Raw genomic sequence first — 27809 nt, 5'->3', positions numbered from 1 at the left:
AAGACAGATCAGACAAAGGGAATAAGAGACCATTGCATTTAGCATTTCAAGATGTTATGATACTGTATCATTGTGCTCAGTGCTACCTGGTCTCTATGGACTTTCAGTACAGTATCAGGACTGGAGTATGTGGGTAGAGTTTGGGGAACAGAGAGAAGGAGAGAGGGGGAGAGAAAGAGAGAGGGAGAGAGAGAGAGGGAGAGAGAGAGAGGGGGAGAGAGAGGAGGAGAGAGAGAGGAGGCGAGAGAGGAGGAGAGAGAGAGTGAGCGAGAGAGAGGAGGAGAGAGAGAAAGAGATAAGGAGAAAGAGAGAGAAAGAGAGAGAGAGGGGGGAGAGGAGGAGAGAGAGAGGAGGTGAGAGAGGAGGAGAGAGAGAGTGAGCGAGAGAGAGAGGAGGAGAGAGAGAGAGTGAGGAGAAAGAGAAAGAGGAGAAAGAGAGAGAGAGGAGAAAGAGAGAGAGAGAGAGAGAGAGAGAGAGAGAGAGAGAGAGAGAGAGAGGGAGAAAGAAAGAGAGAGAGAGAGAGAGAGAGAGAGAGAGAGAAGGAGGAGAGACTTACCATGTGGTAGTTGACTATTTCCTGGAGGCTCTCCCCACACTTCTCCAGACACTCCTGCAAGGAATACAAGCCACAATAGCTTCAGTATATTGTATTACAGCATTTTAACAAGATTAGAGACAGAGAGGGATCCTGTTCCCTTTGCTAATGCTGCCATGCCAAGTATAATTTCATTTATATTTTACAAATAGTCAAATTAAGTTAGCATTTTCCAATTTTACTGATGGATTTTGTCACTCATATTGTACAAGACTAAGACAGAATGGAAACATAATTGCAGGCCTAACTCTTTTCCATGTTTTCAATGGAAAATACAAATAAGAGCAGCGTTTAACGAGATCCTCAGAATTAGACAAGAGGGTGAACCAATTGGAGAGCCATGCACTAGCAAGCCTTTAATACCACTTAATGTTGGCGGCAACGAGTCGACTACTTCTGGCGTAAACTCAGCTCTTATGGAGAAAGTTCTGGAGGACTCTGGTCCTGGAACCCTGACCAAGACGTAGGCCTACCGTCGTAAGCCTCCACTCCAGGCCTGATCCTTCCACTGACACTGACTAATCCATTCGTAGAGTAATCAGGTTCACACACAGACTTACTCAGGCACGCGGTCAGAGAGCAGGAAAGCACTACTTCCAAGATTAAGCACTACGCAGAGCCCGGCCCCAAGACATTCAAGCGTGTTTTACCACATACAAAAAGGCTAGTTTGTGCTTTGTAGGAATACATTTTACGTGATGGACTTAGATATTATTACATTTATATTTGAGTCATTTGGCAGATGTTCTTATCCAGAGAGACTTACAGGAGAAATGAGGGTTAAGTGCCAGCGTACCAGCAACTTTTCCTTTACTGACCCAGGGCTCTTAATCGCTAGGCAACCTGCAGAAAGTCTAGGTGTGTTGTGTTGTATATGATTAATATCCAGTAAATAGTGAATAAGTGCATAATACAGTATAACAAGGTTATGAGGCTATAACCTAACACGTGGAAGTCAACTTATTACACCTTACATTAGACATTGTGGTATATGACATTCCCGGATCCAACTGAACCTCACCGATATCATCTCATCCTTCTTGCATTGTTGGGACAGGTCCCGGATCCCGTTCACAAAGAGTTTGTTGGCGCTGACATACGCCTTCCCTGCCTCGATCATCCCACTGCATAGCTTCACCAACTAGGGGAGGAGAGAACAGAGAACGAGGTGCAGAGAATGAAGTAGGGAGAGGAAATTAGGGTACGCATACAGAGTAGCAAATGATACACCTCTCTACATACAGTACAAATCAATTCCAATCTTAAATACTGTGCACAGCGGAGGGACTTTCTCTGGTCTATAAATTCACTGGTGAAATAAAAACCTGGAATGGGCCGTCTATTGTGATTATGTCACGGAGGTGAAACCTATGGTTGAATCCTGAGGACAGCCACTTGATTTTGTGCCCCCTCAGATTGGATGACGTCCGTAAGGACAGAGCTCCTGTAGCATCTACAGTGTCCCCCTTTCCACAGCAAACAGCCACATCATATTCCCACACAGAGATTCCCAACCTAACCATTGTGTGCATGTCAACACATGCTCACCACACTTGGCGACTACGCGTGTCCTACGGCTGCATGTTACTTTTGGCCCCTCAATTATCACCCATAGTAATGTGTGGTGTGGTGGAGCACATTTCTCATGTGGCTTGTTATGTTACCCCATGACATAAGCATGCAACTAACACACATGCCACTAATGAGGGGGGGGGGGAGATGCGGTCCAGGACTGGGGAATTAACCATGTGGATTTCAGTGTAAAGACTTTTGGTTACAACCACAAAGATTCATCTGTAAACTGATTTATCTACTCTAGGGTTGCGACATGGACATTTTTGGATAGGACAGAATCAAACTGCCGAAAGTGCTCTCCCAATCCACACGCTGAAAAACACAGGGCAAGATGACAAGTCACATTTCTAACTTCACAGGACTCTAAAGAGAGGTGGAAGACTTGACCCTCAGGAGTCACCAAAGGCCTGTCACAATGTTTACCTTCTGACAGCTGAACTGCCACGTAGCCTGATTTATGGTTCACTACAATGTGTGTCGTTTCTTTCTACATTCGCAAGACATTGAATCAAGGCCAGCCCCCCTCTCTCTCTCCCTCACCCATCTCAAGCAAACGGCCATTTCCTCACAGCCCCTAGCCAGACTCAACTCAGGGCCGGCCAACCATATCCTCTCACGCTAATTCCTGGGGAGAGAACTAGGAATGGGCTGCCAGTGTTTTCGGTTGAGAGGAGAGTCCCACCTGTTTCCCTACTGAGGGATAAGAAAAGGCGTCAGAGCCAGGATTAGTGGTTTGACAGTGGGTTGATGTTCGGGTAGAGTAATGCCCTCCTGTGTATTGTGATAGTACGCTAATGGATTTGGGCTTCTGGTGAGAGTTAACATGGGTGAGTCAAATTCAAACCCAAACAGTATGAGTCACCTGCAAAACCCTTGGGCATAACACTTGGTACATGTTCTCACATATGTTTGTAATTCAACAATTAATACCAAAAGATGTAAGCTTAAATACAGGTAACAGCCTAAATAAAGAAACACCTACATAAAGTGTCTTAATAGGGCGTTGGGACACCACGTGCCACCGGAACCGCTTCAATGCACCTTGGCAGAGATTCTACAAGTGTCTGGAACTCTATTGGAGGGCTGCGACAACATTCTTCCAGGAGAAATTCCATCATTTGTTGTTTTTGTTGATGGTGGTGGAAAACCCTGTCTCAGGCGCCGTTCCAGAATCTCACATTAGTGCTCGACTGGGTTGAGTTCTGGTGACTGAGACGGCCACGGCTTATGGTTTACATCGTTTTCATGCTCGTCTAACCATTCAGTGACCCCTCGTGCCCTGTGGATGAGGTAAATTGTCGTCCTATGGTGGTATAGAAATGGTAACCAAAATGATAACCTGCCCAGTATTTTTATACATGACCCTAAGCATGATGGGATCTTAATTGCTTAATTTAACTCAGGAACCAGACCTGTGTGGCAGCACCTGCTTTCAATATACTTTGTATCCCTCATTTACCTTTTAGTCATTTAGCAGATGTTCTTATCCAGAGCGACTTACAGGAGCAATTAAGGTTAAGTTCCTTGTTCAAGGGCACATTGACAGATTTTTCACCGAGTCGGCTCAGGGATTCAAACCAGTGACCTTTTGGTTACTGGCCCAACGCTCTTAACCACTAGGCTACCTGCCGACCAGTCTCTTTCTTTTTTAAAAACTCAAGTGTTTCTATTATTTGTACAGTACGTACACTACATTAACACCCAAATCATGACATCTGACGAGCCAAAGAGCCGCATACCCTCACATAATGTCACACTGAGACATTCTGCACTTTTCACGGTCATTGCTCATGCCAACAGTGATGATAGTGAAGGGAGAGCGAAGCAGCAGACTAACCTCCGCAGACACATAACTCACATAACTCAAGGTCAAACGGAACAGATGGACTGGTGACATCATGAGCATTACCACAAAGCATCAGGCTTCCTCGTTAGAGGGTAACCCAATGCTTTGAAAGCCAGTCTAATGCATTCTAATGTTGTCGGTCCTCTTCCCTGCCACGTCACGTTTAGCCCACACAAACCTGAGCTGCTGAAACATTAAGCAAGTCGACAGTGTGAGATTATGCTTTCCGTTTTAATCGCCCCCAGTACTCAGTGGTTTAAGTCAGGCCATCCCATTACAAGCATACAGTGTTATACTGATGGGTGTAAATGTAGTAGTAGTAGGACTCCCCAACTAGCCTACTTGTCTGACTCAGGTTGTCTAGATAGGAGGGCTGCATGCCACTTTGGTAATCTCTGTGTGTGTGTGTGTGTGTGTGTGTGTGTGTGTGTGTGTGTGTGTGTGCGTGTGCGTGTGCGTGTGTGTGTGTGTGTGTGCGTGCGTGCGCGCGCGTGTGTGTGTGTGTGTGTGTGTGTGTGTGTGTGTGTGTGTGTGTGTGTGTGTGTGCGTGCGCGTGCGTGTGCGTGTGTGCGTGTGTGTGTGTGTGTGTGTGTGTGTGTGTAAACGGGGCACACCAGTGTAGCAGGTTAACTGGTGTTAAATTGGTAGCTGCTATCACCATCATCCTTTAATCCTGCAATATACAGTCCTGTACACTGACTATACCAAACATGAGGGTCCTACTATTGAGTTGCACCCCCCCGTTTGGCCCTCAGAACAGCCTCAATTCGCCAGGGGGATGGACTCTACGCGGTGTCGAAAGCATTCCAAAGGGATGCTGGCCCATGTTGACTCCAATGCTTCCCACAGTTGTATCAAGTTGGCTGGATGGTGGACCATTCTCAATACACACGGGAAGCTGTTGAGCATGAAAAACCCAGCAGCGTTGCAGTTCTTGACACAAACCGGGTTCACCTGGCACCTACTACCAGGCCCCGTTCAAAGGCACTGAAGTCTTTTGCCTTGCCTATTCACCCTCTGAATGGCACACAGACACAATCCATGTCTCAAGGCTTAGAATTCCTTCCTCAACCCGTCCCCTCCCCTTCATCTACACGGATTGAAGTGGATTCAACAAGCGACATCAATAAGGCATCATCGCTCTCACCTGGATTCACCTGGTCAGTCTATGTTATGGAAAGAGCAATGTTTTGTATTCTCAGTCTATATGCCTGGAATTTCATTCCATTATTGGTGTAGTAGTAGATGGGATGTACAGTAAGTTCAAAATGAACTCGTAAATATGCTGTAATGGATATATCACATGCGTTCTATCAAAATAAAACCATTGAGCACTTGAAGCCAACAGTTAGAAGGACAATAGTGGTTTAGTTAAGAAATAAGGCCCTAGGAGGTGTGGTATATGGCCAAGGGCTGCTCTTATGCACGACAAGAAACGGAGTGCCTGGATACAGCTCTTAGCCGTGGTATATTGGCCGTATACCACAAACCCCCAAGGTGCCTTATTGCTATTATAAACGGGTTAACAACATAAATAGAACAGTAAACATGTTTTTTTTTTGGGTCATACCAGGGTTATTGTCTGATATACACACGGCTCAAATGCTGTTTCAGCCAATGAGCATCAGGGACCCAAATGTCCCCGTTTATAATCTGGCTTATATTACAGTGACAATAGGATCTAGAGGCTAGTTGAAAAGGAGGATAAAGGGTTATTAAAATAAAGGCTTCTTACCTTGTCTAGTTTCACTTCAATCTCCACCACCTCCGTCTCCACTTCATTAATGTTCGCCCTGCAAGATAAAACATTTAAAAAAACGTTTTTATCAGTTCAGAGAAGAGTTACATTGCGTTTAGCAGAATGATTTTTTTTCCTGCTTCATACGCCGTGACTGTACCACACATTTACCATGTCCTTGGGAAGAGAAGGGAAAGTAACATTCATCTTAGACTGACAGTGATGTTCTTGGATCTGAACACAGACATGTTCGAGCTGAAACAGGCCCGGGTTTGGGAGTTCTCTGGAGAAGTGTTAACAAGTTAAGTGACAGAGCGAGACACTGGCTGGAAACAATTGAGCTCAGACATAACAGAGTGACAAGATGTTCAGCAGAGCTGTGGTACAGTCGCACCCCCGAAAAACTCTTCACCTAGTCACTGCCGCCACCCCACCCCAAAGCATATGAGACCTCTGCCTCTACCCTGCTCTTAGGGAGTGGGTTACACAGTGGTCCACCGCTGTCCCTGCCCTAGCCACGAGCCCACACCACTGTTTATACAAGCCTCAGCTGTGGGTGAGCACGGTGGCGGCTTCCTCAGATTGCTTGGAGACCATATGAAAGGGTGATGTGATGTTGGGGTATAAAGATGAAGGGCTGTGACATAATTAGAACAACTCAATGAAACAGGTACTGAATCATCTCCAGCCATATCATGTCTAAACATCCTCCCATACTTTCTCACGACCCTGTGGGACTGGGAAGGTCACACTTGACTTGAGTCAGTCAGTGTAAATTAGAAAACACATCATCGATTCTTCTTGCCTCTTAGCTCATACAGTCACCTCCAAATGGGATTTGGCACCCTTGATAAAGTAAAAAAAGACTAAAAAAATAATAATACAAATACGGATGTGAATCGGAGTGCCTGGACACAGCCCCTACGTGGGACAGCCCCTACGTGGGACAGCCCCCTAGCAATTCAAGTTCCAGCCAATAAACGTTAGCTCCTAGCAATTTGAGTGACAGCTAATAGATGCACACACAGCAGAGAGAGAGAGAGAGAGAGAGAGAGAGAGAGAGAGAGATGGAGAGAGAGAGGGAGGGAGAGAGAGAGAGAGAGAGAGAGAGAGAGAGAGAGAGAGAGAGAGAGAGGGGGAGGGAGAGAGAGAGGGAGAGAGAGAGGGAGAGAGATGGAGAGAGAGAGGGAGAGAGAGAGAGAGAGAGAGGGAGAGGGAGAGGGAGAGAGAGAGGGAGAGATGGAGAGAGAGAGGGAAATGATGTGGTACAGATACCGTATCTACACATAAGTGACGAAGTGAGCAATTTTCGGGTGACCACTTTTGGCTCGTGAGCGCTAGATTCAGAACTACAGTACTAGCTAAAAAGCATGCAAAAGTACCAGAGGAAGATGAAATTTACTCTAAAAAGTAGAACGTTTATGCAGATTACATTTAGTTTGATTTCAATTATAAGAATCTTCAGGGGTGCCAATACTTTTGACAAATATCTTGTTTTAGACTTGTTTTATTACTTGTTGAACAAAATCTCTTCCTCTGAGCAATTGTATTAGTTTAAAAGTATATAATTTTCCCATTTTATTTAGCATACAATATCGCTCAGTATTTATTTTATACAGTCTTTTTTGCTCATTTATTTATCAAGGGTGCCAATACTTTTGGAGGGTGACTGTACAGCTCCATATTAGCAGAAAGCAGCAGCAAATCTCTCACGTTTTACATTGGAACGAGAGGAGATAGAGGCCGCAGCGCACAACAGTGCTCTCTCTCTCTTTCTCTCTCCCTCTCCTCTCTCCTTTTCTCTCCACCCTTCTCGCAATCCTTCCCTCCCTCTCTCATCTTCCCTTCTTTTCTCTCACCCTCTCCTACTCACTTCCTTTCCCTCTCCTTCCCTTTGCGCTCTCCATCCCCCTGGCCATGGGTACTGTAGATTAGGCCGGTTGGCTGGCTCAGGCCGCAGTATGCAGGGCTCAAGGCTCAGGGGAGGAAGGACGCCACGTGCTCTTGTCTTCCGCTCTGCCACAGCATTTACTACTGTCAGTCAACTGGAGCATGCCTGAATACTATGAACAGAGAATATCCGAAGGTCAGACTTAGATTTGGATTCCAACCATACTCCTGCCTAATCAATACCAAACATATGGCTCTATGTTTTATAACCTCAACTGATTCCCCTTTTTATAACCTTAACTGATTTCCCTTTTTTAACCAAAACTGATTCCCCTTTTTATAACCTAAACTGATTCCCCTTTTTATGACCTAAACTGATGCCCCTTTTACAACCTAAACTGATTCCCCTTTTTATGACCTAAACTGATGCCCCTTTTACAACCTAAACTGATTCCCCTTTTTATAACCTAAACTGATTCACCTTTTTACAACCTAAACTGATTCACCTTTTTGTGACCTAAACCGATTCCCCTTTTATAACCTAAACTGATGCCCCTTTTATAACCTAAAATGATTCACCTTTTTGTGACCTAAACCGATTCCCCTTTTATAACCTAAACTGATGCCCCTTTTATAACCTAAACTGATTCACCTTTTTGTGACCTAAACCGATTCCCCTTTTTATAACCTAAACCGATTCCCCTTTTTATAACCTAAACTGATTCACCTTTTTATGACCTAAACCGATTCACCTTTTTGTGACCTAAACCGATTCCCCTTTTTATAACCTAAACCGATTCCCCTTTTATAACCTAAACTGATTCACCTTTTTATGACCTAAACTGATTCACCTTTTTGTGACCTAAACCGATTCCCCTTTTTATAACCTTACCTGATTCCCATTTGAGACTTTTCGGGCCTACTGACCGCACCCACCAGTAATCCTACTGCGAACAACTCATGCTTTTTTTAATAGCTGATGTCAGTTTTAAACAGCCCGTTAATATAATATGATAAGCTCTGCTTTTGTACAGCTATGTTTTTTGCTCGTGCCTCTGAGAGGCAGCATGACAGGGAGTGTTCTTGAAATGTCGTGTTTCTTTTACTCTCCCATGTGTCGGCCATTTACTTCCCTAATGAGATGTTCTTCTTGTGACTGTGAGCACAGAAGAACGGTAAACGCTCTTCCGAGTTCCTACAGTATCTAATCAATAGTGTTGCTATTGATTAACAATTGGTATTGGCAATAAAGGACAACAGTGAAGCATAGACAAGTTAGATAGGAAAGGGCTTTAGTTTAAAAACTCCTGTATAGAGGGCGGGGGCTAGCCTCTCCTGTCAATTGTACAGTATTAGAGCATGATCCCCTGCAGGCAACACGTCTCTCCTCGACAGTAGCCTAGTGGAGCTAACATGGATTGGACCCCCTGCAGCGGTTAGCCTTCCAGATGTTTCTCCCGTTTGATCGGGGGCTGGCTTGGGGGACAGCTGCTCCCCCATGCCCCCAGGCCCTCGCCCCCCATCGCCCCGTCTCACTACACATGACTTCCATAATGGATGCACACGGCGCCCCCTATGCCTGTTGCCGTGGTAACCAACCCCCACCCCCCCCACCCGAAGTGGGCTACGTTGGATCCCATTGTGGAAGTCCGTCAGTCGACCCCTACACACAGTCACACCGCAGGGAGTGGAGAGGTTATATGACACAACAGCCTTGACCCCAGCCTGTGTAGCCCAATCAATGGACCACTGCTGTTAATAAGTCATCAACAGACCTTTACTGCCCCTCAATATCAATACACATGTATTCAGTTCCTTTACTCCGTGCCACAAAGAAGTGATATGTCCACCTCATTGACCTATTTGACTGGACACTTCAATGGCGTGTCCTGATGTCTGATGAAACATGAGCAAACTCACAAGAGAGAGTGCAGTAGCAGCCACTAACTGGTTTGGGCAGCTTAATGCTGTAGTGCTGGAGGTACTAGCTTGGCCTAGCAGGCAGAATCTGGGAGTGGTTTTTTTTCTGACATGGAACATTGCAGATCTGGAGCAGCGTGCGTGTGTGCGTGTGCGTGTGCGTGTGCGTGTGCGTGTGTGTGCGCGTGCGCGCGTGTGTGTGTGTGTGTGCGTGCGTGCGTGCGTGCGTGCGTGTGTGTGTGTGTGTGTGCGTGTAGTTGAAAAATAATAAACAGCACTATTGTGCTGAATAAGCGCTTCTCTGGCTGCTGTTGGCCCATTGACATGCTGACTGAGCTTCCCCAGGGTAAAGGAAGGGAAGGGCTGAGGTGATGTTTACTACGCCAAACTAACGACTCCAAACACAAAACGCCTTTTGTTTTCCCTTACTTCTTTCATGGGCCACTTCTCAATCCAACTGGATTCACACAGCAGCTACCCTGGAGAGAATAGAGGTTCTTGGCAGGAGTTGTATTGTGGTGCTGAACATTTGCATTAAGCCTATATGCATAAGAACACCCATACACAGCCAAACTTCCAAATGCAGTCTGCAGCTCTGTCATGGTCATTAGTAAGCGGGCAGGGCCAGACTGCTATGGACTTGATGGAGGAGAAGAGAGGACAGACCGCTGAGCCAGAGGCCCCTGAGAGTTGAGGGTTGGGAGAGCCAGAACCACCCAGCCTTGCCTGGTGCAGAGCTGACTGGTGACTGGTGGCCTGCCCTGCCCTGTGTGTGTGTGTGTAATGAGCAGAGGGTCTGCTGAGGAGAGGAACGAACCAGAGACAGGACCGAGAATTGAGGTACTGACCCCTGAACATTGACTGAACACCTGAGCCACAACCAAACCAAACGCCAGCTGAGACGCACCAACCTACTGGAAGCCAAACCCATTGGGGGGATCCAATCAACCAATGAACACCCTCAGACAGCCCAGCATGCAAATGAGAGCGAGAACAGCTGTGAAACTGAACAGAGCAGTGGCTTCAAGTGATCCTTTGTGATCACTAACTGGAGTGTTTGATCAACCGTGAGTATACTTATGCTGCCCATTGCCCAGTTGATTTTATTTCTCTAGAAATGGAGCCAATAAGCCTTCATCAATATTTCACCTTTGATAGCTCTAAAAATCATCATGTAGACAAACAGGGGACATTAGGGGAACATTATCTGACAGGGTTAACATAATCTTATACGACAGGGGACAGAGAGGGTGTTTCGAGTCACTTAGTGGGGAGGAGAGTGGGCTATTTGGGGGGGGGGGGGGGTCTGGGGACGGTGGGTCCCTGGTCTGTCTGAGGGCCCTATTGTGTTGAAGGCACTTCCTCTCTGGGGGTCGGCAGCATTTTGTCGGAATATTGATTGCATTAAGAGCTCTGATTGAGACCCTTGTAAATGGCTGAATGGGTGGTTGATGGCGGGGGGTGTGTCTCTGTCCCTGAGCGTATTGCCTGCACTCCCTTTCCTTTGGCCTTAAATTGTATCCAGCGTTATTCTTAGCTAGCTGCTTGTCTCCTTATACCTCACCACCCCATGCCCTGCCCAGACCTCAGCCACTGTGTGATGTAGGGTCAGACAGATGCCCCCAACTATGTCAACTATGCCATTCTTAAACAAATCCATCCTAACCTATTTTGAGAGCTGAACAAAATAGTTGCCTCGAATGCCAACAAAAATACCTTACTACCCCAAACACGTGCAGTAGCTACAGTATATTCAGCACGTTATTTCAATCTTACAAACCCTCAAGTTGCCGAGCTCTCATTTAACTCGTGTTCTTTCCTCTTGAAGGCTTCTATTTCTACCTCTGGCTGCAACTGCTTTCTTTCCTGAGAGTGCTGCACTCAACAACCCCACTGTAGAACATTGCTCACGTCAGTGCTCATGAGACGACATCATAGTGCTGCTGCGTTACCCTCGGACGGCCCTGAATGCACACCTCTGCACTAACGGCCCCGTAGACCTGACACATCTGCAAAGCGAGAATGGCTCTATGCTTTGATTACACCGTACCGGGAGACAGAGCGTGCTACTGTCTTTCCAGGCGTGGATTCTACCGCGTTTTCGTCACATGGTTACAATGGCTCGTGGTGTCTAAGGTGTCAACCATGTGTGTGTGTGTGTCCACCATGTCACTCTGCTGTACGTCTACGTACAGGACACAGCACGACGTAGAATCCCTCCACATGCATCTAGAACAGTTTCTCCTCACCTCGTACCCCCCCCCCCCCCTATGTTTTCCCCAAGTAGCCAACAGCTGAGTGGCAACAATGTACTGAACTCTGTTTCCAGGGCAATCATCGTAGAGTCGAGACATTCGCACACACACACGCACACGCACACGCACACGCACACGCACACACACACACACACACACACACACACACACACACACACACACACACACACACACACACACACACACACACGTCCCTCGCAGTTACCCCTCAGCCCACCCATTGAGTGTTTCGAATGGAGAGAACCCGAGGACCACCAGGGTCCTACATTACACCACTCTACGGTTGGACGCAAGATACACTGCTGAGTTGGACATTAAGTTGTTCCACTGCTTAGCAAAACCTTGTCTGGCAAACGCGGGAAAGGTGAACAGGAAATGACTGCTTGAAATCCAATGACTATATCAAGAGAAGAAAAGAACGCAATACCATTGGCTGAGGAAAGAGCAATAGGCCTGTGACTAAATATGACAAAAGAATCTAGGTTCTTCCTTTACTTCCTGCCATGCTGTCTACATGACAACCTTCAGCCAGCCTCCCCAGGGCTCTCATTGAGAGGAGAGCAGCTCTAACTAAAGTGACCATGACAGCCTCCTCTGCTACCTGACCCTATTCATTCCCACGCACACGCACATGTGCACACATACACACACAAACACAGGGGCCTAGGGATTCAGGGGCCTAGGGATTCAGGGCCCTGAATGCGGGCCTGCTTGGGAATCTGTAATGGTTTCACCCATTCCGGAACACACGCCCCATTTGTCCCTCTCTCCTTAGCTGTGAGACACAGAGAGAAAAGGTTACTGTCGGTCAAGGGAATGAACTATGTGTTTTAAAAAAAAACACACTACAACACTGCAATAAACAACATTTGGATTTCTTTGTCAGACTGCATCATATGAGAGCAGATTGCATAAGAGTGAGAAATTATGCTCATTTTGAGTCCACATAAACAGTACATTCCGTCCCACATTCTAAAATTGGCACTGAGTCGTTGGATTCATCTGGGCAGCGCCATCATCTAATAGGCCAGTTAACTTCCTGGCCGGGAGACAAGCCGCACAGGCATTCTCTACCAACCACGTCTGGTCTGCCTGTCTTCCACTGCAGAGGGGAGGGAGGACACTAGGCCAGACGTGCCACAAAAGTTGCCATGCTATGCCCAGCCGGCAATCTTTGGCCACGGTGCCTCGCTAGCACAAATTGTGCTAGGATTTGGAAGTTGGCACACCTATTGAGACTGACAGATTGGAGACAGCAAGCAGTCAGTCTACTGTCCACCAAACCCGAGTGGTGCGTGTGAATATATGTGAAAGCAACACCCCGCATGTGCTGTGTTTTCCCCAACACGGATTCCCCATAGACACGCACTGGGATGAGCGGCTTATTCGCATGCAAAGACCAGCTGAGCTCACTTTGGCCTGACAGAGAAGCTCTAAACAGTGATATCTCATCTCTTCTCTGGATCTGGAATTAGAAGTGGTGTGGTGTGCTAAGGACAAGTCCTTTCCCCAGCCTTGCTAATCCAGAATGTCGTCTGGGATTGGGATGGCAGGCTGGAGGAAAGAGGATGAGGACTGTAGAGGACGGGGGCTCGTTTTTTTGGCTCCCGGTAATGTTTCCCCTCGCCTGACTGCACGCTGACCTCTCCAAAATCAACAGGGTTTTACTGAAGATATCATGGCGTCCCCTCCAATGGGCTGGCCTGTGTCTGACCTAGACGACCAACCAACCGCCTTCTTGCTGAGGGTGAACTTCTGACCGTCTGCTTTCTGCGCCTCCGCCCTTCTCATTGCTGCCTCACTGCTGCCTCATTGCTGCTTCACTGCTGCCTCACTGCTGCCTCACTGCTGCCTCATTGCTGCCTCACTGCTGCCTCATTGCTGCCTCATTGCTGCTTCACTGCTGCCTCACTGCTGCCTCACTGCTGCCTCATTGCTGCCTCACTGCTGCCTCATTGCTGCCTCATTGCTGCTTCACTGCTGCCTCACTGCTGCCTCACTGCTGCCTCACTGCTGCCTCCCTGCGGCCTCATTGCTGCCTCACTGCTGCCCCTCTGCTGACTACCATTCCCCTGGACAACAGCCCATACACATGCATCCTGGATTAGCCCGGCATTAGGACACCTCCCATACCCATCATCTCATCTATGACGCTTCCCTATAAGCCCCATAACTCAAACCATGTCAATGACTCAAACACATAAAGCTTTACAAAAGGCTCCACCCTTGGACTGGTTGAGCAGGAAAAAGTGCTGCATTCTAAGCGAAATGATGAGTTCGTGTTTACACTGGCAATAGCAATAATCTAAGAAAGTCCAATATCTTCAAAGTTTGTGGTTTTCTTTTGAACTTCATGGTGCATTCATTGGGCGTCAGAGAGGACACGGGGTATTGGCTAGCACTGTCCTGTAACAATTTAGCAATGTCCTATTGGATAAGAAGCTGTGAATCTGTTGGTACCGCCTCCCTTTTTTTAAACCAAAACAAGGTGCTCCGGACGCCGTTAGTCAGAGAACCGTTACACAGTAACACATGGAACTACAAGTATCTTGCTGAGCCTTGAACGACACGTGGTGCGCAAACACTTTCTGTTCCTCCCTGGGAGAAAGAGAGACGTCAGCGCTGGTAGCGTCCAACATCAACCAATGTTTCACAGGCAGCTCCAGAGCTGAGCTGAGCTCGGGAGAACGTTCTCATTTAATCTGACCACATGCATCCCGTCTTCTCAAGATGGAGAGAACAGAGAACAGAGACACATTCTTCCACAGAGACATTCAAACCAAATAAGCCCCCTCTGGCCCGTGAGAACTCTGTTCTGTTCCTGGCCTTACTGCCATACTGCTGCCAAAGCTGTCTGGTTATTGTTCAAACTCTACAAAAGAGTCCAAGAAATTCAGAAAACAACACTCAACTCCAGCAGTTCATTTGCACATGGCTAGTCAGTAGACAGGGAGCATTTATAGATCCATAAATACGTCTGTAAGAAGACTCTCTCAACTGAGATCAATTTGGAAATCTATGAAAATGCAACAGTGACATTTAGTCCTTACCCAAGCCCTATATGAATAAGAAATTGCAAGCTTTGTTCAGCTTAGAATCAGCAGGTGTGTGGAGGAGGGCTATGCCGTTCACATCCACACTAAATCCTTCATGACTTCAATGCCCGAAAGGTCTCGAAATCAAGCATCTCGGCACCCAGAGCCAACAAGAGAATACTAAATGAACTGTCTTACTGCTTGGCAAAGGGGTTGTACTTCAAGGAACACAGCCTCCCTAACTCCCCAGGCTCCTCATTGTCCTTCCCATGCAGTCCATCAATGCACAAAGCAAGGTCTCATTTAGCATGAATCAATAACGCTACATTTTAATCACACACCAATCAATTACCTCCGATAATCTGGAGGAAGTACAGCTAACACATCTCTGGCACTTAATGGCTTAATTAGTCACAGTGTAACTGTTGCTGTGACCTGGATGTGAACCTGAAATGGTGTCCTGACCCCTGGGGATAGAGCAGCTGATACCTGGCCTGCCAGAGGGCTCAGACCACACAAACTCATGAACCACCATGCAAATGGACTGGCCTGGGCGACTGGGATAGCCCCATCACACAGAAGGCTCAGACCTCACAAAAACCAACCAAAGAGATGGCCTGGCTGGATGAGTGAGGCTGGGCTAAATAGCTGCCAAAGGACACAAAGCCACCCTGTATGTCTCCACAGATCCACTGAGCGAGTCCGAGAGACAAAGCACTGTTGTTATGACTGGCGGCAAAAGTTGAGGGAAGCTACGGTACAGAAGCTACTTTCCCGCTCTTTTCAGAATATGTCTGTCTTGACTTCCTGGTCTAGTACATGACCACCAAGACTGCAGAGACAAGCCTCTGTTCAGAGAGGGAACATATTTTGATGAAGATTTATTGTAGTACAACAAATGACAGCACAAAACTGTCAATAATATCTTAAAACTAAATCTTATTACGTCAAAGAAATAGGAAGAGAGTCAGAAGAAAGAGCTGTACCATTTTGACTGAGATCAAAAGATAAGAGCTCAAGCTTTATACAAGGGCTCCTTCATTGCTTTTTCAAACAATGTGAAGTCGCCCGTTACGCTTTTGGAGATTTTGTGATGCCTGAATAATGAAAGTAGCATCATGGCCAACTCTAACCTAGCCGAGGGCACTGTAAGCCATACAAATAGGCAAAACATTTGGATCATCTAATTTTAGCAGCTGTTCAAGACAAGAGACCATGTCTGACAGACAGATTCATAGGGCAAATGACCTGTGCAGTTGCAGTACCACGCTTTAACAATTAATGATTGATGCAGTACGTGAAACACTATTATTATACTGAAATGTGGTTTAAAATCTCAACCAAAATGTCACAGGCCTAAGCAACATTCTTTTTTTTATTGAAAAAGGTCTTATGAAAAGACCATGTTTCATTCTCTTATCCGAGCTGGATCTTGAAAAATGTTCTTTCCTGCGTCAGCCTTTTCCGCTAATAGTTCAAAGCTGTAACTTGGGGACAGCTTTCAGGCAGATGTCTGGATATTACTGCTACTTGGCAGATACACACTCTACTGCATTTCAGAGAGAATAACCAAAGATCCATTCAGACCCACAAAATCCCCAACCTTTCCATGTCTAACTTATTGTGACCGTCCACATTTCTTTCATTCAGTTGTTGTTCTCTTGTTACTTTTACAAGCACCTTTTCTGACCGCCTGAACTGTTTGGATAATCTGATAGGCAGCCATTCTTCTCTTGTCCCTGAGGGATTTGACTGCTAACACAGGGCTGTCAGTCTCGCTGAGGGGGAATAAACACTGGGGAGTGCCTGTCGGAGAGGACAGCACCAGAGCACCAGGTTTTATCTGGGAATCTGCTGGGATTTGTGGCTGTGTGGCTGGTAGGCGTCTGTGACAAGCCTCTGGCTAAGGCCTCAGGAGGGCAGGAGAAGGCCAGGGGAGATGTTGAGGCTGGGGTGGGCTGGGGCATAGAAATGGAATGACTAGAGCTGGAGAAGCCCTTCAAGACCATGGCAATTACATTCAATGAGTTTCCGGGTCAATGCATCACAAAACCTTAACTTGAATGGGAATGTCCATTCTAGTAATTCAATCCTATTCTGTGGGGTGGGGGCTAGTAGCACTGGCAGGCCGTCAGAGCACTGACCTGTGGGATCCTTCCTTCCTGAGAAAGAAGTGATTGGTCAAGGCAGGTGTGTTCCAGTTTCCTGCTTTCAGACATGCGTCATCAACATCAACAGATTATTGTGAAATATATTGTTTATTGGAAATTTGCGACAGGCACACAGAAAATAAACGTGCAGTACACGCTTTTGTATATAATGAATTTCAATCACAGATGAAATATGTTACTTAAGACAGAAGCGATATGAGGGAGTTTGGTCTGGGAGGATAGGTGGGTGTATAATGCAAATCTCTAGCAACCCAAATTTGCGTGTTTGAATCTCATCATGGACAACTTTAGCAAATTCGCAACTACTTACTACTTGTGTTACCTAACCTTAACCCTAACTTTAACCCCTAGCCTAGCTAACATTTGCCACCTAGCTAGCCTAGCTAATGTTAGCCACAACAAACTGGAATTCATGTAATACACACGAAATGCATTGTGATGAAAATCCTGTAATCCACACGAAAAGGTAGACTTTTTTGTGTGTGTCTGTCACGAATTCCAAATAAGTCATTTGTGTCTAAGCTGTGATAGCGTGTTGCACATACAGCAACACATATGAAGTGGCACAGGGACACTGTGGTCTGCTTCCTGTAGAGTAATTGACGGATCAGATCGGCATGGATTAAGCTAATGGTTGTAAATCACAACGACTCTAATTTCTCTGACGTGCTCTAGCCAACCACCTGTCCAGTCCAGGTCTGGTCAGCACAGTCCGTCCCCTGCCCTCTTCACTGGACACCAGGAAACCAGGCCACTGGAGATTTATGGGATTATCTGACAATAACTGATGACATACACTCAAGCATACATAATGGACCCACTTACTATAATGCTCGGGGGGTAATATGTCATGCATATTTATGGATTCGAAAGCCTGACTGAATCTGGTTGCTACTCCAATTGCTATCCTATGTGTTAGGCTTAGCCTGGTCCCAGATCTGTTTGTGTTGTCTTGCCAACTTCTATGGTCATGCATTGTCACAATGTTTGGTGTGAAAGAGTTGACAAAACAGCACAAACAGATCTGGGACCAGGCTAGCTATGTGTTGCCCACTCACTCTCCCGAACATCCTGTCAACAGTATGTTTAATTGGCAGTTGGAGTGGAAAACAGCACAGAACTGACCGAGAAACAATGATTGGGAACATGGCCAGCATACACCAAGAGTTCACAGCACTAGCCACATGACCTTGGTATTATGTCATAATGGTGATGAAGTCATGTTGGAAATCCCAGAGCATGGTGATGGTGCTGACTATGGGAGAATGTGTCCATCCTGTTGCCCCTCACACAATCTAACATTACATGATATAACAATATAGTGTGAGGAATTAATGGACATTGTGCCAAAATGCCACTTCATTACAGACGTGTTACAGTATGAATCATCAGGCAACAGCTTGTAACTGAACAATGAAAATATGTCATATTCTCATCTCAACGTGGACACAGTACAATATCTTCCCATACATCTCGGCGAATGGCAAGATTGCTCAACGGCTCCATATTACCAACCAGATGACCAATTAGTGTAGTATGCTGTCCTCATTAGCCAGGGCCAGTTTCACTGAATGTGCGTGTGTGCGTGTGTGTGTGTGTGTGTGTGTGTGTGTGTGTGTGTGTGTGTGTGAGTGTGTGTGTGTGTGTGTGTGTGTGTGTGTGCGTGTGCGTGTGCGTGTGTGTGTGTGTGTGTGTGTCGGCGTGCGAGAGCAGGAAAAACAAAGAAAGACAGCAGATGGCAACATCCCTGCAATTTACATTCAAGAAAATAAATAACTTTCCATCGCTCTGACATAACCTCAAAACCTCTAATATTAACTGGTGAGAGATCCATAGATCTCATCTCAATATGCTGAATCCTTCCTGTGTAATCAAGGCAACAGAGGTCCTTATCATTGGCGATCATTATTTGAGGCAGCTGCTGGGTGTCAAAAGCTATGCATTATGCAGCTAGTGCTGCTAACCCAACCTCCCCAGTCACTGTTGGGGTCGTGCAATTAGGCCACAGCCCATGGGGAAACGCCACTTCAGACAGGGAGCAGAGCTGGGCAACAAAGGCTGTCAGCACATCGCTTTGTGTCATTACACACACGGACCATTAAGCCTCTCTCTCAGCATGTAGGCCTAGTGGTTGTGAAGTGGCCTATTTCCGAATAGCATTCAAATATGTCTGTTACCGTACAGGATGGCTAGTCTGACTGTGGCAGACACCACACTGCATTCTTGTTTGAGAAAGAGTCTTGATTTTTTTTTTTAGTTCGTCTAATGTCAGTTTATGTGACAAAACAAGCAAGAGACTGATTGTACCATCTAAAACGCTGTGAAATATTTTTTTCAATAACCAAAAATATTGTATTTTCAGCTGTTTGAAGCTTGTATACAGAACCGAAAGTAAGACACAAAAAAGAAACTTAAGAAAGGGAATCATAGAAATTGAGCAGATAAAGCAGATCTATCGCTTCTTAGACTTGCTTTCAATGAGAATGACAGCTCACATTTCTCTGTGAATTTGATCAGGTCGCCCAAGAAATGACATATTGCAGCGTTAATTGTCTGCACATGCTTGTGGACTGTTGCATTATTCAAGAGTGTAATATGGTTTGGTTGCATTATTCATATTGAAATATGTTCTAGTAGAAAAGTTTCTTGGATTGTTAAATAGTCTGTGCTTACTGGCTAGTGGCTACCGTGATATTTACATGAAATTTGATCTGGGGACCAAGAATGTTGCGTTGCCACGTTGCCAGCCATAACAATGGGAAGGCAAGAATGTAATGTGAATTGAAAAGTACAAATCTCTATTGCCAATTAGCTCCTCAGACTCTACTTCATCTCTGGTAGCGGGAACAGGGCCCTAGAAAATGTTCCGTGGTGGAGTGGGAGACAATGAGGTACACAGACAGACAAGGCACCAGCCCTCCTCGAGTCTGAGCCTTATTCTGGGCAGCAGCCCACCAAGCCAGTTTCTCTCTCTCTCTCTCTCTCTCTCTCTCTCTCTCTCTCTCTCTCTCTCTCTCTCTCTCTCTCTCTCTCTCTCTCTCTCTCTCTCTCTCTCTCTCTCTCTCTCTCTCTCTCTCTCTCTCTCTCTCTCTCTCTCTCTCTGAGTGAATGGACTGGGTGAACTGCAGAAAGAAATTGAAAGGAGCACTGGTCTGTCTGGTCCAAGTATCTGAGGTGATCCTCACATCCTAACTCCTGACATTGGAGTGAAAACGTTTAAGACAAATCCTGATATTTCCGTGAAATTACTGCCTGTGAATTCCCCCAGTGAAAATCCCTTCGTAGACACCCACCATGATGTCCAGTCAGTGCTGCCTAGCGGGGCTGAGTCTGAGCTGGCCTGGGCCTGCGAGTCTTCCCAGCATTTTTGTGGGCTAAACATGCAGCTTGGCTCGCACTAGAAAGACATACCAGACGTGTGAAGCATTCAGCTCTTTCCTGTCTGAGAAGTCGGAGATGTGGCTCGCAGAAACAAAAGACTAAGTGTTTGTGTTTCAGAGAGCTGTCCTCACAAAAAAAGTCATATTATATCCGATTATTGTTGGCCATTTCTTACTGAGCACATTTGTACTAGGCCAAAACAAAGGTTTGTACAGGTCCAGTTCTTGAAGGATAGGAAAGAAATGCTCAAAGTACATTGGTACATTTGGAAACTAATTCCAACACTAACAACAGTCGTATGCAGTTCATGTCATACAGATTGTGTAAATATGTTCATTCACTGTATGCTGCCCGCCACAGACCTCACGTGAGAAGAACTGTTTACACACACAGACACAGAGATAACAATGGAGGTGACTGGTGGGTCTGGGCCATGTCAATCTGTCCCCTCTTTCCCCCAGGTGTTTCCTCCAACTCTGGAGTCAGCACTTTCCCCCTGACGTCACCATCTGTCCTGCGTCTCTCCGTGCCACGACTCCCTCCCTCCCCAGTGGGCGGAGGACCAGGTTGTTGATCAAGCCCCTGTGTGAACTGTGAACGCACACATGCCTGGTCCTGGCAAGACCCTGGCTGGCTGCCACCGTAAAAGTGTGAAAGCTTATGAGGCGGGACTTTGTTTGTTTGTTGTTAATTTGCCGAGAGAGAAGGGGAGCCTTGCACCATTGTTGATTTTTCTAGTCAGTCGAGGTTTCTTCAGAAACATGTTCCGGAGTGGTCTATTGAGAGGAAGCCTAACTTGAGGCAAATGGGGAGCATTTACAATACAACCAATTACCTTGACACTTGGCATCACAATCATGGAATGAAAGAGAATGGAAGATCTATTTCCTCAGTGAACAATGCTGGAAAATAGCGTTGAACAGTTCTCTCTAGCATTCCTGCTAGTCCCAGTGGAGCCTAAATGAACAAGGAGCAGAGCAGCAACGGAGCATCAGTTTACAAACAGAGCGGCAGGCTTCAGTCAGTCATGGCTCGCTGGGCTCCACTACAAACCACAGCCTCTAGAGACCAGGGGCCTCATTTATAACAGTTGTGTAAATTTCACACTAAATATCTGCGTTCTGCATTTCTGAAAAGTCGACGCACATACAAAGACATTGAGATCTATAAACTCGGCAGCGTGCAACACATACGCATGGTTTCCCTTTACAAAATCAGACCTGTCATAAAACTGTGCGGGCGTGAATGAGCATAAACACTCCACCTGGAAAACGGCTCCATTCACTTTTTTTTATGGGGACAACAACGCCCTTTTATTTGCTGTATAATGTGGAACTATTGACATTATTTTGGCCACGGCGTGCAACAAACACATTTCAGTTCAGTGTTTAGTACGTCAGTAGGTTATTGTGTTTCTATGTCCTGCCTTGATATCGGCTCTAGGATTAAACAGGCAATGATGTCGCGCTTCTGTCACACGTACAGCAATGCTGTAGCCTACCCATAATGTCAAATATTTTACATAAACTTCCAGTCTATTTACCAAAAGCAGAATGTTTTCACCTTTATCTGTAATTTATGCTTTATTTGGCAAGGGAACTAGCTAGCTGCATTAGCTCAAATAAGTCAGAGAAAAATAACAAATAAAATACATCTAAATATAGCTTGCTAGCTCTCTCTCCCCTCTCTGCTGAATCTCCTTTTTTTTTGAAGAAATGCATTTGTTGAAACCTTCAACTATTGTCTTTCTCTCTCTTTGAGTAGGATGGTCTTCCCCTTCCCCCTCTGAGGAGCCTCCACTGGTGAGCACATTCTCACGTCAGGTTATATTTTTATGTGTTTAGTACGTACGCATGTTTTTTAAATGAGACCCCTGACCAATAAAGAGCATCAACAAAGACAGAGAAAACAACAGCTAATGACTTCACTGAAGGACAAAGCTGACACTTATCCAATGAAGGGTCAATAAACAAGTAAATTGATTGTAGGTTATAGTGTGATAGTCAACTCATCCATCACACGAGACTGAAAAAGGTATTCTATGATCAGGGAGTTAAACAGACCCACCCAGTAGCCCTTTCCTGCAGTCAATGACCAAAAGCACCCTCTTTGGCCTCATGGGTGGAATGTTATTCCTATTTTTCATAATTTCATCATCATTAATAAACATTCTTTCAAAAACCCAGACCAAAATCCGATGTTTCTATGTCAAACAGTTTTGTCATATTTACCGTTCAAAGGTTTGGGGTCACGTAGAAATGTCCTTGTTTTTGAAAGAAAAGCTCATTTTTTGTTCATTTTAATAACATGAAATTGATCAGAAATATAGTGTAGACATTGTTTATGTTGTAAATTACTATTGTAGGTGGAAACAGCAGATTTTCTATGGAATTTCTACATAGGCGTACAGAGCAACCATCACTCCTGTTTTCCAATGGAAAGTTGTGTTAGCTAATCCGAGTTTATCATTTTAAAAGGCTAATTGATCATTAGAAAACCCTTTTGCAAATGTGTTAGCACACTTGAAAACTGTTGTCCTGATTAGAGAAGCACTAAAACTGGCCTTCTTTAGACTAGTTGAGTATCTGGAGCATCTGCATTTGTGGGTTCGATTACAGGTTCAAAATGGACAGAAACAAAGAACTTTCTTCTGAATCTCGTCAGTCTATTCTTGTTCTAAGAAATGAAGGCTATTTCATGCGAGAAATTGCCAAGAAACTGAAGATCTCATATACCGCTGTGTACTACTCCCTTCACAGAACAGCGCAAAGTGGCTCTAACCAGAATAGAAAGAGGAGTGGGAGGCCTGGTGCACAACTGAGCAAGAGGATAAGTACATCAGAGTGTCTAGTTTGAGAAACAGATGCCTCACAAGTCCTCAAATGGCAGCTTCATTAAACAGTACCCGCAAAACACCAGTCTCAATGTCAACAGTGAAGGCGACTCCGTGATGCTGGCCTTCTACGCAGAGCTGAAAAAAAAGCCATATCTCAGACTGGCCAATAAAAATAAATTATTAAGATGGGCAAAAGAACACAAACACTGGACAAAGGAACTCATCCCGGAGTCGCCTCTTTACTGTTGATGTTGAGACTGGTGTTTTGTGGGTACCATTTAATAAAGCTGCCAGTTGAGGACTTCTGAGGTGTCTGTTTCTCAAACTAGACACTCTAATGTACTTGTCTTCTTGCTCAGTTGTGCACCGGGGCCTCCCACTCCTCTTTCTATTTTGGTTAGGGCTAGTTTGCACTGTTCTGTGAAGGGAGTAGTACACAGCGTTGTACAAGATCTTCAGTTTCTTGGCAATTTCTCGCATGGAATAGGCTTCTGTCATGCCCTGATCTGTTTCACCTGTCGTTGTGATTGTTTCCACCCCCTCCAGGTGTCGCTGATTTTCCCCAGTGTATCTATCCCTGTGTTTCCTGTCTCTCTGTGCCAGTTCGTCTTGTATGTTTCCAAGTCAACCAGAGGTTTTCCTGTTCTCCTGCTTGTTGCATTTCTCCTTTTGCTAGTCCTCCCAGTTTTGACCCTTGCCTGTTTCTGGACTCTGTACCCGCCTGCCTGACCATTCTGCCTGCCCTGACCATGAGCCTGTCTGCCATTCTCTACCTCCTAGACTCTGATCTGGTTTTGACCTTTAGCCTGTGCATGACCATTCTCTTCCCTACTCCTTTTGGATTAATAAACATTGTAAGACTCCAACCATCTGCCAACTGTGTCTGCATCTGGGTCTCGCCATGTGGCATGATACCTTCACGTCTCAGAACAAGAATAGACTGACGAGATTCATAAGAAAGTTCTTTGTTTTTAGCCATTTTGAGCCTGTAATCGAACCCACAAATGCTGATGCTCCAGATACTCAACTAGTCAAAAGATAGCCAGTTGTATTGCTTATTTGACCAGGACAACAGTTTTCAGCTGTGCTAACATAATTGCAAAAGGGTTTTCTAATGATCAATTAGCCTTTTAAAATGATAAACTTGGGTTAGCTAACACAACGTGCCATTGGAACACAGGAGTGATGGTTGCTGATAATGGGCCTCTGTACGCCTGTGTAGATATTCCATTAGAAATCTTCAGTTTCCAGCTACAATAGTAATTTACAACATTAACAATGTCTACACTATATTTCTGATCAATTTGATGTTATTTTAATGGACAAACAAATTATTCTTTCAAAAACAAGAACATTTCTAAGTGACCCCAAACTTTTGAATGGTAGTGTATATAAAGTGTAATTCTATATCTGACATGGTACAGGTGTCTTCTTTTTTTAAGCCCATCACCATGTGTGTGAGGTGTATACTTTTGTTTCAAAGTAGATAGGTTTAAGAGTACCAAGACTCACTCGTGTGATCCTGATTCAGCCCACTGCAGTAAAATATTAATATATATTGTATACTGTGTTGGTGAACTCACTATAACATAGTATGTGATTTAACGTAATTTAACCTGACCCCCAGACATGTGATTTCTAGAGCCAGGATCCAGTAGTGAATCAGTTCCCAGAGAGGAGGCTCCAGGGCTGGGCGTTGGGAGGTCCCGGTCAGCCACCTCAGCACGGGCCATATCCCTCGATGGCCTTTACTCAAAATCCTCTTTAATATTTCAGTAGACTGACGCATTTCCTGATGCTTCCCCAGCTCCAGCCCGGGCCCTGTGAGGGATGAGAACCGGGAAGTCTGCTGCCCCCGCTCCCATCGCCTGCCTAGCAGGAAGACAGAGAGGAGGAGGAGAGGGGAGTGAAAGTGTGTGAGTGGGATGGGCCAAATCGGAAACAGATGCCTGGTGCCTGGTCTGGGTTACATATGATTCAGCATTCTAGAACCAGAACGCCCAGAGTGCCTGTGGACCAGAACCCATTCAGCTCCAGTAAGATCTCTCTCCTTTACTGTTGAGTCAACAGCTAAACATCACACTGAATCCTCCTTGGACATGTGTAGCTACTCCAACTTCATCCTTAAAATGTCTCTCCTGTCATGCCACACAGTTATTGGATGAATCAATGTTATTTGAGTAACTCTCACAGCAGGTCTGTGACAGTATGGAGACTTCAGTCCATGATTGAAATCGCCACTGCTATCAGTGACCATTAGGGACCCAACCCCAGCCTCCCAATTCCTGATCCACTTGGAAGTAAATCCAGACAATACGAGGTGAAGGTGCTAGTGGGTGGGCAATGTTGACGCACCTGGAACTGCTGTGTCCAGGGCAAGATACAGTACGTTCTCGAGAACATTTGAGCAGTCCGGTTGCCAGGGGAGACATGTCACTTCAGACGCATTCCATAAAACTGCAGCAGTCTGTCACTCATAACTCTCATGTCAACCTGATACAACCGCCAAGTCGGTACACAAAGACACAGCTCAAAGAAGACGCAGCCCTCAATGAATTTAAGCGCGACGTGTTTTATGTCACCTCCAAAGGCCCCCTTGTTTATAGTTTTAGCATGTCACATGTGATATCAATGAACCAATATCAAAGATCTTAGTTATCATCGCTATAAAACTGCTGTAGTTGTGAGAGAGAATTGATTGAATGTTGGGATAGATTATCTGTTGGAGGCATAATCACACGAGACCTCCTGTGCAGCACAGGTCTCCTTACCTCCCACTAATCCAACTAGTCTTCTCTCGGTGGGCATGGCAAACATCTGCTGGAAGATGACTAATTCAGAGCCGACAGACACAGGGCCAGAGAGCCTGGTCCAAGTATGTTCCCCTGAGAGAGGCCAGTCCCTTCTGTTCTCTGCATTTGCTCTGGTCTCGGAGTGACCAGTACTTCAGATGACGCCTCTGCTCTGCCTCTGCCTCTGCTCTACTACGCTGGACCTAAGCAGAGCGGGCATATTCTCTTGCATTCCGCAGGAAAACATGCCATTTTCCAATGTGTTGAAATAGGGGGCTGCAAAATAGCGTCACGGAGGGGCACAAGAAACAATATGCGGTCAAAGAGAGACTTGACATCTTCATTAGATTGCCTCCTACGTTTCACCATCCTCGAGCTTCCTACACTAAATCACACAGCTCCAATATAGACTATGGTTAATCCACTAGGGGCTTTAGGCAGACGATTTATATGAACTCTGAGTTATAGCGCATTTCAAACGCGTCGCCATAACCTCAACGGACGGAGTCACGTGGCGGTGGCTGCTTAACTCTTCGCCAACAGAAGGTCAGCGAGAGGGGAATGTTAACAGTACACAGATGATGCTAATCCTATGGTTATTCCAGCAACCTGTAGGCTCTGCTGTGTTTCCCAGCAAAATCGTCTGGGTTGTGCACTGTACATCCCCTTCCTGTACCGTGACTCAAAGACGATCGTTATTACTAGATGATTACTAAGTAGCAGTGACACACTGTATTTTTCAGATGACTAGTCCTACTGCTAACATGACCGTTCCCTGACAGAAACTGGAGCCGCCCGGATATAGGTCAAGAGAAAAGTGGATTTTTCTCCCCAAAACGGTTGACAGATATCTGATAGCTCTATCGAATTGAGATCAGACGTTGGGTTGCCCAACCAAAAATCTAAATCTGGTGGGAAAAACACAGCACGTAATGTTTTGAGGCAGACAGACTGTGACAAAACAAAGACCAAAAAGGTACATCATTAAGAAAGCGGTCCGTGTGATTCTTGTTGTTACACATCAAAGTGAACCTTCGTCTGTGGGTCTTATTAGTCATTGACTGTGGCCTGTGATAGGAATAATAATATCTGTATAACCCTATGCATAATTTAGCCTATCCCTGTGAATACTACCATTATCACCATAGTGCTGATTCAATGACGTCAACGCAGCATCCACATCCTGTGGTAATACTGGCCGATCGCGTTGAAAAGAGAGGGCGGCCAGTTGTAAAAAAGGAGTGACAGTGATACGGTTCGACAATTAGATTTCCCCGCACTTAATAAAGTGTTCACACACTCTGGTTGTGCCCTTAAGACCTGGGCAAGACAGGTTTCTGTGTGTGATAGGCTGCTGGCTCAAATCCCAGGTCTCTTTGTCATCATGCAGAATGTCCTATAAAAGTGGATTACCACACACGCACACACCACCACCATCACCCTGTTCAGTATGCAGCGCCTTGCACCACAGCCCTTTGTGTGGAGTTGTGTGAATGGCATCTTGCTATTCATCAGGCAGAAATGAGAGGGACAGCCAGGACTCTCCAACACAAAGACTTGGATGACATCATCCCTGTGCTGTGTCCCCAGCCACTCAAGCAGGCTAATTCCAGACCCCTCTAGTCCATTATAGCAGAATTCTTCACTCGTCTACATTAGCACCAATAACTCATAGAACAAACAGGAAATTAGAGGACTTGCTTTTGTAACATTCGCATGGCTGGAAATCATTTGTACAAATGTCCCAGCATAAT

General features: G+C 45.7%; 1 protein-coding gene across 3 annotated transcripts in view; it reads right to left on the bottom strand.

Moving 5' to 3' along the window:
• acap3a (ArfGAP with coiled-coil, ankyrin repeat and PH domains 3a) overlaps positions 1-27809 on the bottom strand; it is a 75813-nt gene that overhangs the window by 35503 nt on the left and 12501 nt on the right. For all 3 annotated transcript variants that reach the window (XM_064957401.1, XM_064957399.1, XM_064957400.1), the window contains exons 2-4: positions 5752-5809; positions 1617-1736; positions 557-610 (exon numbers count right to left, since the gene is read on the bottom strand). In XM_064957401.1, coding sequence (XP_064813473.1) covers positions 557-610; positions 1617-1736; positions 5752-5809 — 232 coding nt within the window. The remainder of the gene's footprint in view (positions 1-556; positions 611-1616; positions 1737-5751; positions 5810-27809) is intronic.

Source organism: Oncorhynchus masou, chromosome 33 (assembly GCF_036934945.1).
Source record: "Oncorhynchus masou masou isolate Uvic2021 chromosome 33, UVic_Omas_1.1, whole genome shotgun sequence".
Taxonomy (NCBI): domain Eukaryota; kingdom Metazoa; phylum Chordata; class Actinopteri; order Salmoniformes; family Salmonidae; genus Oncorhynchus; species Oncorhynchus masou.
The sequence above is the reverse complement of the archived record's forward strand: the minus strand, read 5'-3'. Positions and strand labels throughout refer to the sequence as shown.